The 17,968-nt window shown below is 42.9% G+C and overlaps 1 protein-coding gene across 2 annotated transcripts in view; it reads left to right on the top strand.

Annotated features, from left to right (window-relative positions):
• ATM (ATM serine/threonine kinase) overlaps positions 1 to 17,553 on the top strand; it is a 213,738-nt gene extending 196,185 nt beyond the window's left edge. Inside the window, exons 60-63 of one of the 2 annotated variants that reach the window (XM_040340578.1) lie at positions 2,833 to 2,947; positions 6,244 to 6,307; positions 11,152 to 11,276; positions 17,214 to 17,553. In XM_040340578.1, coding sequence (XP_040196512.1) covers positions 2,833 to 2,947; positions 6,244 to 6,307; positions 11,152 to 11,276; positions 17,214 to 17,394 — 485 coding nt within the window. In that variant the 3' untranslated portion in view covers positions 17,395 to 17,553. Of the gene's footprint in view, positions 1 to 2,832; positions 2,948 to 6,243; positions 6,308 to 11,151; positions 11,277 to 17,210 lie in introns of both variants that reach the window. The other variant, XM_040340577.1, reaches the window with a different exon arrangement.
• Positions 17,554 to 17,968: the final 415 nt, after the last annotated feature.

Genomic DNA, 17,968 nt, shown 5'->3' with positions numbered 1-17,968 from the left:
TAAGGGTATAGCGAATGGTGCTTTCCGTTTCAAGCATCCCATGGCATAGCTGTGTTTTAGGAAGAAATAAGGAGCGTTTCTGTGTGTTGAAGATGTATATTATGTACATTTTTTAAACTGATGAAAAATCACAATGTGAGGGAAGCCCAATCATTCCATCTCTTGTATATGGTGTATTGTGAGTGGCACGGACATTGTCTAGTATGACATTGTGTGCTAATGATGAGGTTGGAGGTACTCCATAAACCTCAAGAAATATTCTTGTTGATACTCTGGATGACTTGGTATAATAACAAAATTATATTGAATGCTCTGTAGGCAGATCATTGTTGGAGGAATGGTATTGTTTCTGCTGTCACTTGGGGGTGGAGGGGTGGGAGATGAATATACAAATAAAAACCAAGGGGCCAAAGTTCCCACCAGTCACCAACTCACCCTTTAGGTGGGGTACCTCAACAACTGGTCATATGTAACCAAAAAGCAACAGGAAGTCGAGGAAAGGTCACCCAACAAGTAGTTGTAAATGAGGACCACCCGGCGGTATAGCCAATTAGAAAAACTTTATTGAATTACAAAAAGTGGCAGAAAAAAACAGCCAAATTGCCCTAAATCCTCCAAACACCAAGATTAAAATCAAAGTGGACAACATTGTCACACTAAAAGATGCACACAACAGGGCCCAGACAAGCACATATGCACACCAACAGTTAGCCACATAGCAATGCTAGGACAAATGAATAGACAAGGCTAGATCACCCCGACTGGTGGATCAAGGCCTACATACCCAGACTGGGTTTGAGAGGCATCTCTGACACTGAATAGTGATCAATAGAATCCTATAGATCCACCTGAACATGAGTGTGTAGCCAGGGAAAAGGCGAACACTGGTCAGGCTGTCTCTAATTAGGAAGATGGACTAGTAGTGTGGTAAACTAGCATGGCACCTCTCCATGGAAACGGAGGGATTGACAACCATCTTGCTCACTGAATGGTGGACACAGGCTGGACCTGCCACTTTGCATAGAAGATGTCCATCAACAGTTAATGCTCAAACTGGAGTATGATGAAAGATACTCCTCCTGTTCGCACTACATCAATACAGCCCTGTCATGCAGATAACCTGGTACTGTTCAGCTGAGTTTATGTGTGCCCATTAATGTAAGATGCTGAGTGACCAGGGTATATAGTGTGGCAATGTGCTGAGATCAACCGTCCAGAAGTTTTTACACACCATAAGCAAAGTCCAGTGCTGTTCTAAAGCTATAGAGGGAGAGTATGTGGTTGCAACAGACTGACTAGCGACAGCATAAACTAAGTGGCAAAGAATACAAAGAAGCGTAGCAGAGCATAGTGAATACAGATTGTTTATACCAGGGATCCTCAAACTACGGCCCTCCAGCTGTTGTAGAACTACACATCCCATGAGGCATTGTAACACACTGACATTTACAGACATGACTAGGCGTGATGGGAATGGTAGTTCCTGAACAACTGGAGGGCCGTAGTTTGAAGACCCATGGTCTATACTAGGGATATGCAATTAACGGACCTCCAGCTGTTGCAGAACTACAAGTCCCATGAGGCATAGCAAGACTCTGACAGCCACAAGCATGACACCCAGAGGAAAAGGCATGATGGGACTTGAAGTTTTGCAACAGCTGGAGGTCCGCTAATTGCATATCTCTGGTCTATACAGTCCTGCAAGGTAAACTCCAACAGTGTTCCTGACACTAATGTGGTAGGAAACTTCAGATCTGCCGAGGGCTCTCACCGTTCTAGCTTGCTGCTACATGTCCGCTCTCAGAACCCGTTTCTACCGGCTGCAGTATTATCTCACTCTCTTCCCGGTCTCGGTATCCATAGAATTGCTAGACCAAGATCAATCCTTATTGGTGGGCTCCGTCAGAGCATTACTGTCATGCTGAATGAGTATATTGGGACAGCATGGGCAGACGCAAGGCCAGTTGGCGCTGCCTACGTCAACGCATTTCACCCACTTGACTGTGATTCGTAAGGACTTTCATTCCTCTGGCTTTGAAAGGGGCAGAACACCCGCCTCATCTTATTACTCCACCAGGGAAGTCCTAAGGAGACCATGTACTGGTGACAGATCAACCTGTTTAAAAGTGGGAATGTTCAAGGCAAGTTGGGGTCATAGTTAAGACCCCATACACACTATACAACTTTGTTGTCTGATTTTCTTTAGATTTAACAAAACCATGTAATGTAAGGGCCTGTCTGATTGCATACAAATTGAAACTCCTAATGTTTGACCTCATATTATATGGTTTTGGTAAATCTGAAGGAGAAAATCTACAGAAAATTGTGTAGTGTGTATCCAGCTTAGCACTCACAACCAATATTCATTACTCATATTTAGAGAGGATATTTACCCAACTACCTAATTGGGTTGTCTTGTTTTGCTTACACTTCTCAGGCGTGTCCCCACACTAGGGGAACCACCCCTAGTGTGCCAAAGGGGACAAAGTTAGGGTTCTGTCCATGACGCCACTGCTGTAGGAGTAACCAGCTTGTTCTTCTATTGTGATAGCACTGAGCTGCCGGAGGAAGAGTCGGCATCATTGCATACCTCCTTTGATTCTGCAGTGGCTGCATTAAAGAGGTCTGCATTAAAGTGTTTTTTTATTTTATTTATATATATTTATATATATATATATATATATATGTATATATTTATTTATATATATATATATATATATATATTCATTTTGGATTGTGTGTTTTTATTGCTGCCTGTGGCACAATTTAGGAGATTTCTTCTCCATTGCTTTAATATATATTTTAAAGTAGCAATACTTTTCTGTTTTTTAGGTGTTGCTTTTGAACAAGGCAAAATCCTCCCCACCCCAGAGACTGTACCTTTTCGCCTAACGCGCGATATTGTGGATGGGATGGGTATTACTGGTGTGGAGGGAGTTTTCAGAAGGTAAGCTCCATCTTTCTAATTACCTGTCTATTGTAAATATACCACAGGCGAAATGTGAAAAACACATTGATTTGGTTAAAGACGGGCACAAGGAAAGTGGTTTGAACTGCTGTTTTTTTTCATGCAGTGACATCATTAAAACATCTAAATAGGACCTAAAAATATAAGGCTGGGTTCACACCATTTCAAATTTGCAATAGCAGGAGATTTTTTTTTTTTTTTTTTCCTTTGTTTTTTCTTTTTTTTAAAGTGTATTTTTGTGCGTGTACTCGAGAGAGGAGCCGGACTGCAGGAGTTGGGAGTAGGCAGGCCTCCCCCCAGAGGCAATCTGCCACCTTTCTCCATGCCCCGGGTGGCAATGGCGGGTGTGTGAGGGGGTCCTCCCACACAGCCCGCCCTACCTGCTCCGCTTTGAAGCCCAACGGGGCAGAGGGACTCCCTATAAGGGAGTGAGAGGATTAGCCCGCTCAACCAGCCCCATTAGTCCTTTGCCTCTCTTTTAGAGACCGCGTGGTCAATGTGAGTGTGTTAACCCAATTTAGAGTGCATGTGTAGGTGTGGTGGTTTTTGTGGGAGGGGGGTGGGCGTACTAAGCGCAGGCTTACCTCGCATAGCACACCCACCGGGAGCCGGGCTGAGACCACCATAGCAGGAGATTTTGACAGACTCTTTATGGAGCTGTTTCGCATATCTCTGAAGCGTGTCTGGTGCATTTTGCACAAAAACGTGCATCTTTTTTAGTCTGTTTCAGGTCCGAATTCAGGCCAAAATTTGAGCTGAAATCGGACCTGAAACGGTGAACTAGCACGCACTGGACCCATGCTGTAAACCTCATGCTGCGCATATGTGAACCAAGCTTTAAAAGCAAACTTTTATACTATTTATTAAATATTTGTATAAAAAATAAACCTTATAAATAAATGTGAATATAAATATATTTTTACATGTTTAATCTGACCAATAAAGTGACCCTGTCACTATTTCCACAGAAGTCTGGATAGTCACTTTTTCATGATGTAAGCAGACACCATTTTGATTGATTTTAGCCACAGATTTAAAGCAGAACCTAACTGGACTTCAATAAATGCTGACAAGTAGGCATGTTTTTGTCATAGTAGAGACTATTTGGGGTTGATTTAATAAAACTGGAAAGTGCAAAATCTGGTGCAGCTCTGCATGGTAGCCAATCAGCTTCTAACTTCAGCTTGTTCAATTAAGCTTTGACAAAAAAAAATAATGGAAGCTGATTGGTTTCTACGAAGGGCTGCACCAGATTTTCCACACTCGAGTTTTGGTAACCCCCCCCTTCCCTTTATGTCCACATGCAGTTCATTGTACAGTTTCGTCATGACTGTGTATGCACAGGAGTTATGTCATCCCAGCTGGCCCAGTGAGGATGCCGTAAGACTCCAAATCTGGAAGAAAACTGGGCAAAGATGGATTTTACAAAGTAAATCTGACATAACGTGCAGATATGCCCTGGCTCTGTCACCGCAGGGGCCATGTTGGACCACTGCAAGGGTCCCGCTCTTTAGAATGCCAGCCATGGACTGCCTTTTCTACTCTACTCTACCACTGTGGCTTCTTTACAAAGAAAATTAGTACTAATGCTCCCTGTCTGTATGTTAAAATTACAATTAAAGAATTGGGGGGGGGGGGGGGATTAACTGTATTACTTTGCATAACTTTTGTTTTATGCACCTGGAATATATTTAGCTGATTAAACTGAAGGTTCAATTGAGCTCCAAAGATAATTGTAGTGATTTGTTTTCATTATGTTCAGAAATAAAAATACATTTTTAAACATTTTTATCATATATCAAACTTACCCTGCATGTTGCAGTCTATACAATCTTTGTACAGTGTCCTTTAGATTTACCAAAATTATGTAATGTGAGGATCGACCAAAACTATCCAATCAGTTTGTACTTGGACAAACCTTTGTACCACCTACAGTAGGTGTTGGTAGATTTAAAGATTGTACAGCATAGTACAACTGTACAAATGGACTCAAACTCAAGTACAGAACTCAAAGAGGAGAATTATTCTGACAGGTACGTGAAACTGTCGCAAACACCAACACTCGAGGTGCGGAGGCTCAACGGAATTCTAAAGAGCGTCTACAACAGAAGTGACTCATTCCCTCTCTTTTTCCATGCCTGTTCTGTTCGGTCAAGGCCCTATAGAGTGTCAGAGATTGATAACCTAAAAGCAAACCGCTTCTCTTTATTACTTAGAAAACCTATAATGTGCTGTGTAATGGATGCACCCTGTATTAAATGTTTATTTGTAAAAAAAAAAAAAAAAATTATATAGTATTAAATGGTAACTCTTTAATGGGGGAAAAATTGCATATAAAGAAAAAAATAATATAGCATATACAATTGTGACACAAGTCATATTGAAATAAAATGTTATTAAAAATTTCCTTTCCTTTTCAATCTGCAGCTCTGTAATTTTCTGAAAATGCAATGCAATATGTCTACCTGGAGGTGTTCTTTACACATAATGTGTGCAGAACGCCACCCAGATATGCAATTTCCTGCTTGTGTGATTGGCTCACCGATTTTCACAGAAGGCTGCAGTAAGATACAAGTCAGATTTCAGGCATTCATGTCATTTTTGGTGAGATACTTCCAATAGGAAATCATGTCTAAATGGATGCAGGGCCCAGCAGCTTTCCTCATTAGACCCCTGCAGGTGCACAGCTAATTGATAATTATGAAACCACTCCCATTAGATTCACTTTTCCACATGGACACAGACAAACACAGAATAATAAAAGGTAGGAATCTGCAACAAAGTTTGTTAAGATCCTTGTAATGTACATAGATCACCCAGATGGGAGTGTTTTTTTTTTTTTTTCTAAACAAAAGTGGAGTTACTCTTTAAATAAAAATTAAAACGTTATTTTGGATAGAGTGGGTAGAAGTAAAGTCCTTCTCAGTTTTTTATTGCTGTTTATGTTCCCCTTGGGAGAATTCACTTTGCTTTCTGTCCTGTAAACCCAACAGATGGTTTGATTTCTGACTTTCAGGTGACATCTGAAATTTATGAATTTTTGCTTCACTTTTAGTCCCAATAATAATGGTCACCAGGACATGTAGAAGGTGAGACTTCCTAGTGGAGACACAGACATCAATAAAAAAAAAACTGACATGGGTTCAAAGCCCTCAATACACCCTGAAAAAAAAGTCTTTAGGCAAGCTTTAAAGTTCAATCCCAGGCAAAAAAAAAGAACTTTACCCTTTTTAGCTGTGTTCTGGGTGTGTTTAATATGTCGTGTCTCTTTTTAGATGCTGCGAAAAGACCATGGAAGTGATGAGAAGCTCTCAGGATGCTCTGCTGACCATTGTTGAGGTAAGCCTGAATTTTGATGCTTTCCAAACAGAAGGCAGGGGCCATCAAGGGCTCTTCTGTTATTTAGAAACTGCAAGTCCTTGACTGCTGGTGATTAATTGCTGCCTTAGTTAAAGGGCAATTTCTGGCACCAAGGGAAATCAGTCTGTGAAAGGTTAATGCTGTCCAGAAAGTACTGAATCTCCAAGGAGGCTTATACTTTCTAGACAGAATTTAATCTAGTGTGTTGGAAAGCCTCCTATTTATCACATACAGATAAGTAAAAGGTGTTATCAAATTACAATATTACCAACACAAGACAGCATGTTGACTGGTGCACTACAGAAAAAGGAGTGGGATTAACTGGGGCACTACAAAGAGGTAGTCGAACAGACTGATGAACAACAAAAAAAGAAGTGGGATAGACTGATGAACAACAAAAAAAGAAGTGGGATAGACTGGTAAGCAACAGAAAAGGAAGTGGGAAATATTAGTGGAAAACAGAAAAGGAAGTGGGATAGATTGGTGAACAACAGAAAAATAAATGGGAGACTGGGGAATGACAGAAAAGGAAATGAGAGACTGGTGAACAACAGAAAAGGATATGATGACTGGTGAACAACAAAAAAGGAAATGAGACAGACTGGTGAACAACACAACAGAAAAGGAAATGAGACAGACTGGTGAACAACAGAAAAGGAAATGAGACAGACTGGTGCTTTACAAAAAAAGGGACTAAATTTGATCTGTACCTTTTAGAAAAGAGTGTGGGGTGGATTAGTACAGTACAAAAAGGTAATGAGATTAACTGTGGCAGTACAAAAAGGCAGTGGAATAGACTGGTGAACAACAGAAAAGGAAGTGGGATAGACTGGTGAACAACAGAAAAGGAAGCGGGATAGACTGGTGAACAACAGAAAAGGAAGTGTGATAGACTGGTGAACAACAGAAAAGGAAGTGTGATAGACTGGTGAACAACAGAAAAGGAAGTGGGATAGACTGGTGAACAACAGAAAAGGAAGTGGGATAGACTGGTGAACAACAGAAAAGGAAGTGGGATAGACTGATGAACAACAAAAAAAGAAGTGGGATAGACTGGTAAGCAACAGAAAAGGAAGTGGGAAATATTAGTGGAAAACAGAAAAGGAAGTGGGATAGATTGGTGAACAACAGAAAAATAAATGGGAGACTGGGGAATGACAGAAAAGGAAATGAGAGACTGGTGAACAACAGAAAAGGATATGATGACTGGTGAACAACAAAAAAGGAAATGAGACAGACTGGTGAACAACACAACAGAAAAGGAAATGAGACAGACTGGTGAACAACAGAAAAGGAAATGAGACAGACTGGTGCTTTACAAAAAAAGGGACTAAATTTGATCTGTACCTTTTAGAAAAGAGTGTGGGGTGGATTAGTACAGTACAAAAAGGTAATGAGATTAACTGTGGCAGTACAAAAAGGCAGTGGAATAGACTGGTGAACAACAGAAAAGGAAGTGGGATAGACTGGTGAACAACAGAAAAGGAAGCGGGATAGACTGGTGAACAACAGAAAAGGAAGTGTGATAGACTGGTGAACAACAGAAAAGGAAGTGGGATAGACTGGTGAACAACAGAAAAGGAAGTGGGATAGACTGGTGAACAACAGAAAAGGAAGTGGGATAGACTGGTGAACAACAGAAAAGGAAGTGGGATAGACTGGTGAACAACAGAAAAGGAAGTGGGATAGACTGGTGAACAACAGAAAAGGAAGTGGGATAGACTGGTGAACAACAGAAAAGGAAGTGGGATAGACTGGTGAACAACAGAAAAGGAAGTGGGATAGACTGGTGAACAACAGAAAAGGAAGCGGGATAGATGGGTGAACAACAGAAAAGGAAGTGGGATAGACTGGTGCACTGCTGCAATGTCTTGGTGAAAAAACTGAAGACCTGAACAACTAGTTTGCATTTTATGCCATTTTGATTGAAAATAACTACCCTGGCCATACAGTATGTGACGCCTGTGTGCCAAACAAAAGCAGAAGTTAAAAACATTGCCCATGGAGTGGGGATACCTATGGAGATGCTTGGAGTGCTATGGCTTTGGTCCCAATTTTATTAGATGGACTCGGCTCCTATATCACAATCCGACTGCCAGGGTGGTGGCGAACGGCTGGCCCTCGTCGGTGTTTGACCTCAGTAGAGGCACCAGACAGGGCTGCCCGCTCTCCCCACTGCTCTATGCTCTGGCAGCGGAGCCCTTGGCTGTAGCTATTCGAGCAGATCCGGAGATCAGGGGCTTGAGCTCGGGGTCCCTGACAGAAAAAATCAGTCTTTACGCGGATGACACGCTGCTATATCTAGCCGACTCGGGTCCCTCCCTCCATCGGGTTCTCCAGACTATGGAGCGGTATGGGCACTTCTATGGCCTAAAGATCAATTGGAGTAAGTCCCAGATACTACCACTGGATAGCTTTCCCCCCTCAGAGCCCGAGGCCAACTTACCATTACAAAGAGCTGAGGTCATAAAGTATCTGGGGGTGCACATCACTAGAGCACCCGCAGATACATTGCCCTGGACATAGAGCCCCTCTTTTCCTTGATTAAGACTAAAATACGTGCGTGGACCTGTTTGCCACTGGGGGTCTGGGGTAGGGTTAACCTGGTAAAGATGGTTCTCCTCCCCAAAGTCCTTTATGTCCTCTGGCACTCCCCAACCTATCTTCCTTTGAAGTATTTTAAAGCCCTAGAAGCCCTGCTTAAAGTGGAGGTTCCCCCTAAAAAAAAATTCTAACAATACATTCGGAAGACTGCTTACACTGCGGGTAGGCTGGCTTTTTTTTTTTTTTTTTCGTACATACCTCTATCTCGCCGTTTCATCCCTCGGCTTCCGGGTATGATTCTTGTGGGGCTGGGCGTTCCTAGTTCATTGACGTTCCTCCGACCGACGCATACTTGACGTCACGACTTTCCGAAAGAAGCCGAACATCGCTGCGCAGGCGCCATATAGAGCCGACTCTATACGGCGCCTGCGCAATGACGTTCGGCTTCTGTCGGAAAGTCGTGACGCGCAGTATGCGCCGGTCGGAGGAACGTCAATCAACTAATCATACCCGGAAGCCGAGGGATGAAACGGTGATATCGAGGTATATACGAAAAAAAAAAAAAAAAAGCCAGCCTACCCGCAGTGTAAGCAGTCTTCCGAATGTATTGTTAGAATTTTTTTTTAGGGGGAACCACCCCTTCATCTGGGGGGACACTTGACATAAACTCTCTTGGCAGTCACTCAAAAACTCGACAGACATGGGGGGTTTGGCTTTGCCAGACTTTAATGCTTACTACATAGCGGCTCAGCTTTCCCAGTTGTTTCATATAGACAAAACTGACGGTGAACGTTTTAAACTTCTCTTATGTCTGAGATGGGCGCAGAGAACTAACGACCCACTGTATGTAATAATGATGGGGACAGGTGGTGCAGGTCCGGAGGGCGACGCAAAATCCCTTCTGTATCATTGGAAAAGCATATGGGGGCTGGCTTCCTCTAGACTGGGAATCCCTGTTCACAATGACTACACACCCTTGTGGTATAACAAGCAACTACCAGAATTTAGACACATTCAAGACCCAGAGATTTGGTGCTCTCGAGGCGTGTATTACTTGCATCACCTGTTATCTGACGGGGTTCTCAAGACCTTTAATGCACTCAGGGATGAATACTCACTCCAGAACCACATGTTCATTCGCTTTCTCCAGATACGTCAAGCAGCCCAGGTACAGTTCCAGCGGACATTCCCGCTGCCTACCCCTAACCCTATTGTTGCCATAGTCAGGAGCACAGATCCTAAGGGTCTGATCTCCTCCTTCTACTCCATGTTGTCCACGCCTGTGTCCAGCAAAATAGCTTACCATCTGAAACCTCGCTGGGAGAGGGAGGTAGGTCCTCTTGAGAACGAAGAATGGGAGGAGGCGCTGGAGACGTGTAGGGAAGTGTCGCCTAGATTTCCTGATAGGTTGACCCAGATTTTTATTACCCATAGGGTGTACCTTACGCCGCTTAGAGTGGCCAGGTATAGAAGAACTCAGTCTGTCCTGTGTCCGGGATGTGGAGTGGAAACGGGCACGTTTTTTCACCTATTGTGCGCTTGCCCCAAGATTCAGGGTTTTTGGGCCCAAGTGGTGACATTTTTACATGACAACATGGGTTCCCCCTTGCCCCAAAACAGTGCCTTCTAGGGATTTTTCCTGACGTCCTAGACGCACCTACTAAAATATTCCTACAAGAGACATTATTTTCGGCTAGGAAACTCATAGCAAGGAAATGGATGAGGCCGATCCCCCCAACTCTGTCGGAGTGGAAGGCTGAGATAAATGTGACTATGCCTTACAAAAAAATGCATCTATATCAATAGGGGATGCCCAAATAAATATTACAAAATTTGGGATAAATGGTTGCAGGACCCTGACACCTGCTCATGAGTGTTGGCAACACCTTGCTGGATAGAATGAAGAGTGTTAGCATTGTAGTGTTGCCACCCTTCTTTATGCCAATAGCTATATTATACTCCTAGCTGGAGAATTTGCCGGTGTGTACCGTTCGAACTGGTTATTACACAACATGACAACTATTGTATTTTATGATTATTTGATTGTCACTCTTATGGAAATGTTCTTGTAATGTATACAGTGTAAAAAAATTAAAAAAACATTGCCCATATCTGCCTTTACAATATTAATGTTAATATTTGTGTTCTCTTCACATGTTCCTTTGAAGTCTGTCATTTTACTGTGTTGTTTTCTGGTTTAGTACTTATATATTCCAGAGATAAGTGAAGTTGTAAATAGTCTTTCTGTATGTAATATATCATGTACTTTGGTTGGGCAGGTGCTGCTTTATGACCCTCTCTTTGACTGGACTATGAATCCTCTGAAAGCTCTTTACCTGCAGCAGGATGAAGCCGAACTTAATGCTACACTTGCTGAGGACCCAGAATGCAACAGAAACACTTGGTATTGCCATCTTATCTTATAGTGAAACTATGCCAATAGAATTTTATTAAAATCTAACTGAATTTTTATTTTATTTTTATTTTTTTAGATGGAGTGGAGAGGTGTTAGACCATCAGGTTTTAATTGCTGTTTGTGTCCCCATTGGGAAGATTCAGCCTCTATATTTATTTGTCTTGGTGATCATTCTCCACAAAAGAAAATCCCAAATTTCGAGTGGTTACCAGAACAGAAATAGAGGCAAAATCTTCCAATGGGGCACTAGATGTCCATCACTTAGTAGGAGTGTTCTCTCACTTTTTTTGTTTCAAAAGAATACTAGGCATAGAATGTTTATGCATTTTCACGTATTACACACTATGCATACTTTCAAAATGTGAACGAGAAATGGGGTAACAGAACTGCCTGTGCAAGAAACATACTTGTCTTGATGTTTTTTCTATATGATACAAGAATTGAAGAGAAATTATAGGGGGAAGGTATGAAAAGGGTAGGGAATATATAAAAAAGGGTGTTGTAAGAGTATAGCAAGAGGATTGGTGAGAGAAAAGACCGATGAGAGAGAACAATTGGACTTCGAGAACACTGGAATAGAACATCTAGAAAATCAGAGCTAACCAGATGGGTGAACCATGGGTCTTTATTTACGTTTAGTTGTATCTGCTTATTACTGACATCTCACTATTGGCAGATGCTATTTACAGGGATCTCCAAACTACGACCCTCTAGCTGTTGTGGTACTACACATCCCATGAGGCATTCTCATTTTTTTTTCTGTAATTCTTTATTAAACACTTCTCATAAAAGCTCTATTCACGGGTAGATCAATAACAAAAGGTATATTGCAGTGTTCTAATTCATCCTAAAGGCCAGTTCACTCTATAGAAACGCAGTCTGGATGCATTCCGGATGCTTTTCTGCATGCGCATTTTTGATGTCTTCTTCTTCTTCTTCTTCTTCTTCTTCTTCTTCTTCTTCTTCTTCTTCTTCTTCTTCTTCTTCTTCTTCTTCTTCTTCTTCTTCTTCTTCTTCTTCTTCTTCTTCTTCTTCTTCTTCTTCTTCTTCTTCCTCTTCCTCTTCCTCTTCCTCTTCCTCTTCCTCTTCCTCTTCCTCTTCTTCCTCTTCCTCTTCTTTCTCTTCCTCTTCTTCCTCTTCCTCTTCCTCTTCTTCCTCTTCCTCTTCTTCCTCTTCCTCTTCCTCTTCCTCTTCCTCTTCTTCCTCTTCCTCTTCCTCTTCCTCTTCCTCTTCTTCCTCTTCCTCTTCTTCCTCTTCTTCCTCTTCCTCTTCCTCTTCTTCCTCTTCCTCTTCTTCCTCTTCTTCCTCTTCCTCTTCCTCTTCCTCTTCTTCCTCTTCTTCCTCTTCCTCTTCCTCTTCTTCCTCTTCTTCCTCTTCTTCCTCTTCCTCTTCCTCTTCCTCTTCTTCCTCTTCTTCCTCTTCCTCTTCTTCCTCTTCCTCTTCCTCTTCTTCCTCTTCCTCTTCCTCTTCCTCTTCTTCCTCTTCCTCTTCCTCTTCCTCTTCCTCTTCTTCTTCCTCTTCCTCTTCCTCTTCCTCTTCTTCCTCTTCCTCTTCTTCCTCTTCCTCTTCCTCTTCTTCCTCTTCTTCCTCTTCCTCTTCTTCCTCTTCCTCTTCCTCTTCTTCCTCTTCTTCCTCTTCCTCTTCTTCCTCTTCCTCTTCTTCCTCTTCCTCTTCCTCTTCTTCCTCTTCCTCTTCCTCTTCCTCTTCCTCTTCCTCTTCCTCTTCCTCTTCCTCTTCTTCCTCTTCCTCTTCCTCTTCCTCTTCTTCCTCTTCCTCTTCTTCCTCTTCCTCTTCTTCCTCTTCCTCTTCCTCTTCCTCTTCTTCCTCTTCCTCTTCTTCCTCCTCTTCCTCTTCTTCCTCCTCTTCCTCTTCCTCTTCTTCCTCTTCCTCTTCCTCTTCTTCCTCTTCCTCTTCTTCCTCTTCCTCTTCTTCCTCTTCCTCCTCTTCCTCTTCCTCCTCTTCCTCTTCCTCTTCCTCTTCTTCCTCTTCCTCTTCCTCTTCCTCTTCCTCTTCTTCCTCTTCTTCCTCTTCCTCTTCCTCTTCTTCCTCCTCTTCCTCTTCTTCCTCTTCTTCCTCTTCTTCCTCTTCTTCCTCTTCTTCCTCTTCCTCCTCTTCCTCTTCTTCCTCTTCCTCCTCTTCCTCTTCTTCCTCTTCCTCTTCTTCCTCTTCCTCTTCTTCCTCTTCCTCTTCTTCCTCTTCCTCTTCTTCCTCTTCCTCTTCTTCCTCTTCCTCTTCTTCCTCTTCCTCTTCTTCCTCTTCCTCTTCTTCCTCTTCCTCTTCTTCCTCTTCCTCTTCTTCCTCTTCCTCTTCCTCTTCCTCCTCCTCCTCTTCCTCCTCCTCCTCCTCTTCTCCTCCTCCTCCTCTTCTCCTCCTCCTCCTCCTCCTCCTCCTCCTCCTCCTCCTCCTCCTCCTCTTCTTCTCCTCCTCCTCTTCTTCTCCTCCTCCTCTTCTCCTCCTCCTCCTCTTCTCCTCCTCCTCCTCTTCTCCTCCTCCTCCTCTTCTCCTCCTCCTCCTCTTCTCCTCCTCCTTCTCCTCCTCTTCTCCTCCTCCCCTCCTCCTCCTCTTCTCCTCCTCTTCTAGGGGATAGTTTTATTGCATTTTTATAATTTTTTTTTTTTTTACTACTAATGGCGGCGATCAGAGTTTTTTTTTCGAGACTGCGACATTATGGCGGACACTTTCGGACAATTTTGACACATTTTTGGGACAATTGTCATTTTCACAGCAAAAAATGCATTGTTTACTGTGAAAATGACAATTGCAGTTTGAGAGTTAACCACAAGGGGGCACTGATGAGGTTATGTGTGACCTCATCTGTGTTTCTAACTGTAGGGGGGTGTGGCTGTAGGTGTGACGTCATTGATTGTGATTCCCTATATAAGGGAACACACGATCGATGACAGCGCCACAGTGAAGAACAGGGAAGCTGTGTTTACACACAGCTCTCCCCTTTCTTCAGCTCCGGGGACCGATCGCGGGACTCCAGCGGCGATCGGGTCCGCGAGTCCTGCGGTCACGGAGCTTCGGACCGGGTCGCGGGCGCACGCCCGCGACCCACGGCTGGGCATTATACAATCACGTACAGGTACGTGATTGTGCCCAGCCGTGCCATTCTGCCGATGTATATCGGCGTTAGGCGGTCCTTAAGTGGTTAAATAAGGACACGTGTTCCAGTACATTTTAGGTGCGTCTCGAATGAGTTTTATCGTGTTCCAGTACAGTTTAGTACAGAATAAATGCAAAATATTCTTCTTTTTTTTTTTTTTTTCTGGAACTGGAATGCACCGAAACTCGCACTGGTGTGAACTATGCTATTGAACACATATATCAAATCTATTTCCTTCTATGAACTGTCATAGGAAAGAGGGGTCACGTTTAGAAAGTGACAACTAGCGCTGCTGTAGTAATTTGATAAGATTCTTATTGTATTGTTACTATAATTTTAATGTTTGTGTGTATTTTAAGTGGCTGCTGATTTTTATATTTGAATGATAAATGGTAACATTGAATCATTAGTCATCTACTTTAAGATTTCCTTTAGCTCAGGCATGTCCAAAGTCCGGCCCACGGGCCGATTGCAGCCCCCATTCCAGTTTAATGTGGCCCCCCTGGTAATTTGGAGATATATATTTTTTTTTGTCGTCCCCTGGGCCACAAAAGAGATATACTGTATTTATCGGCGCTGCCTCAGAGGGGACGAGTGCCATCAGATTACATACAGGAGAATTTTCTGTTTACTCAGCGGCGTCTGTATTAAAGAGGCCTCTGTGTAAATAGGAGATACTCCTGTATGTAATCTGGCACTTGTCCTGCCCCTCCCCCTGCCTCCTCTGAGGCTGTAGATGAGCATCGATCAGGCTGCACTGGTGGCAATGGAGAGGCTGCGTTTGTGGCAATGGAAAGGCTGCGTTTGTGGCAATGGAGAGGTTGCACTGGTGGGCAATGGAAAAGCTACACTGGTGGGCACTGATTTAGGCTGCATTTGTGGGCACTGACCCTTTTTTTGCTTCACAGTTCTTTTATTTAAAATGTAATTTTTTTTTTCCTGAAACTTCCCTCTTAAAGTGAAGGTGCGTGTTATACGCTGATAAATACGGTATATCCAAATAACACTCCCACGCTCATCTCTTCACCACACACAGCCACAAAGGCAATAGAATTATTGATGGGCAGTGTATTAGTGCTCAGATGAACACACTTAGACCGAATTTTGATGGTTTAAAGAATGTCAGCAAAATGGTCGGCCCTCACGCATTTTCACTTCATGAAATCTGGCCCTCTCTGAAAAATGTTTGGACACCCCTGCTTTAGCTCATAGCGCCGAGATAGTGAAAGAAGGCCTTAATTTTCATTATATTTGATGAACACATATAACCTACTATCCATGCATTTTTGATGCAGAACAAAATGCACTGGACTGCATGTGGTGTGAATTTTTCCTAAAAGTGTACAGTAGGGTTGAGGTCGGGGCTCTTTGCAGGTTACTTAAGTTCCTCCACACTAAACTAGTCAAACCATGTTTGCTTGGAACTGGCTTTGTGCATATGGGCACAGTCATGTTGGAACAAAAAAGGGTCAACCTGGTTGAAATTTATAAATCATTTATTTTTCTTTAGTGCATTTTTCCCTGGAACTCAAAGCACTTTATCTGCTGTTGGGGCAGATGGTTGAAGGCAACCACCCCAATTTATATCTAGCTTATAAAAGCATATGTGATCTTCAATTACTCATTGGTGTATGTGTTCCAGCATGGAGGCTCTCATAGCCTAGAGTTAGGATGATACTATACAAAGAGGCCTTGACAAGGCAGCCCAGCTTCCATATATTTTAGCAGGTGTTGTGCAACTAAAACCTCTGGGGGTAATCCACAAAAGGGATACGCCGGCGTATCTACTGATATGCCGTCGTATCCCTGTTTCTATCTATGGAACTGATCCACAGAATCAGTTTCCAAAAGATAGGCAGAAGATCCGTCATGTGTAAGGGACTTACACTGTCGGATCTTAGGATGCAGTACCTCGGCCGCCTCGGGTATGCAAATTAGCACTTACGGAGATCCACAAAGCTTTTTAGCTTCGTTTTTTCTCCGTAAGTATTAGTTTGCTATCGCAAAATTAGGGCTGCTTTTACAAGGTGTAAAGTTAGTACACCATGTAAAAGTATACCCTTCTTTCCCGCGACGGTGTCTTTTTTTTTTTTTTTTTTTTTTAATTTTCCCGCCGCAACTCGTATTTTTTTTTTACACCCGTCGCGATTCTCAAAACCTGGCGCAACGTAAAACCGCGCAAAGCACGTCGGGAAAATGACGTTGGGAGCATGCGCAGTACGTCCGGCGCGGGAGCGCGCCTAATTTAAATGGGACTCGCCCCATTAAATTAGGAATGCCTTGCGCCAGACGATTTTAAGTTACACCGCTGCAAATTTCAAGGTAAGTGCTTTGTGGATCGGGCACTACCTTGTGCAATTTGCGGCGGTGTAACTTAAATGACAAAAGTTACTTGCGCCGGGTGTTTGTGGATTACCCCCTCTGTTTTTAATGCAATTCATTATGTAATTACCGTAGTTTTTTGCTGATAAGTAGGCTGAGAGAACTTTTGTTTGCCATGTACAGCTCTAGGTTTAACTGAGAGTTGTTTTAAGCTTGTATGCCAGTGGCCGCTGGAGTGAAGAGACCCACAATAAATATACCTACACAGTCAGTGGTGGGTTGCTAGGTCAGGTAATGATGCTGGCTTGCAATCAATATTCAAATTTTTTCCCATAATTCTTTATTGAACACTTCCCATAAAAGCTCTATTCAAGGGTAGATCAATAACAAAAGGTACATTGGCGCGTTCTAATTCATCCTAAAGGCCAGTTCACACCATCCGTTATTATCAGTCTATATTTTATATTTTAATTTTTTTTTTTTTTTTTTTCTAGCAGTGATTCACAGAGCTTCAATAAAGTGGCGGAACGTGTCCTCCTCCGACTCCAGGAGAAACTGAAGGGAGTAGAAGAGGGGACAGTGCTGAATGTCGAAGGACAAGTGAATCTTCTCATCCAGCAAGCTATGGATCCAAAGAACCTGAGCCGACTCTTCCCTGGCTGGAAAGCCTGGGTGTAATGTGTGCACTGATCTTCTTCATACAGAACTCAGGAAAGCCTCAGTGCAAGTTGGTACAGGGAATTTATACCTAAAGTGTACCTTAGGTCAAAACATTTTTGTGTGTGAATGACCAGAAATAAAGGGAAATCTCCCCATTAAGAAAAAGTGGAAAATAAACTTTACAGGGGTTTTAGCCATTCCTACCCATCTCCTATATATCTGAAACGGGTTATAGTTGTGACTTTAGATACAATTTAAAGCCCAACTATTCAAAGTCTTACAGTTTTTTTTGGGGGGGGGGGTGGGGACGCAGCCACAGCCTGTGTGTGGGAACCTGTCCTCTGCCAGCATGCTACAGAGGGGAACCTTTGATTTATCTCAGAAAGCAGTGGTCTCTCTGCAGTGGGAATGTGAATGGAATGTGTTGATTGCGGAGCTATAGGTCTGACTTAGCAAGGGGTATGTTTTGACCTTTGCAGAGAGACCAATGCTTCCACACAGAGCAAGCGTCCCATACTGCATCATGCTGGCAGGGGAAGGACTTTTCTACTTCTAAAGAAAACAAACTGTAAGACTTTGTACACAGTTTATT

The sequence above is a fragment of the Rana temporaria genome, chromosome 2, assembly GCF_905171775.1.
Source record: "Rana temporaria chromosome 2, aRanTem1.1, whole genome shotgun sequence".
NCBI classification, from domain to species: domain Eukaryota; kingdom Metazoa; phylum Chordata; class Amphibia; order Anura; family Ranidae; genus Rana; species Rana temporaria.
Note: the sequence above shows the minus strand (reverse complement) of the source record. Positions and strands in the feature narration are given on the sequence as shown.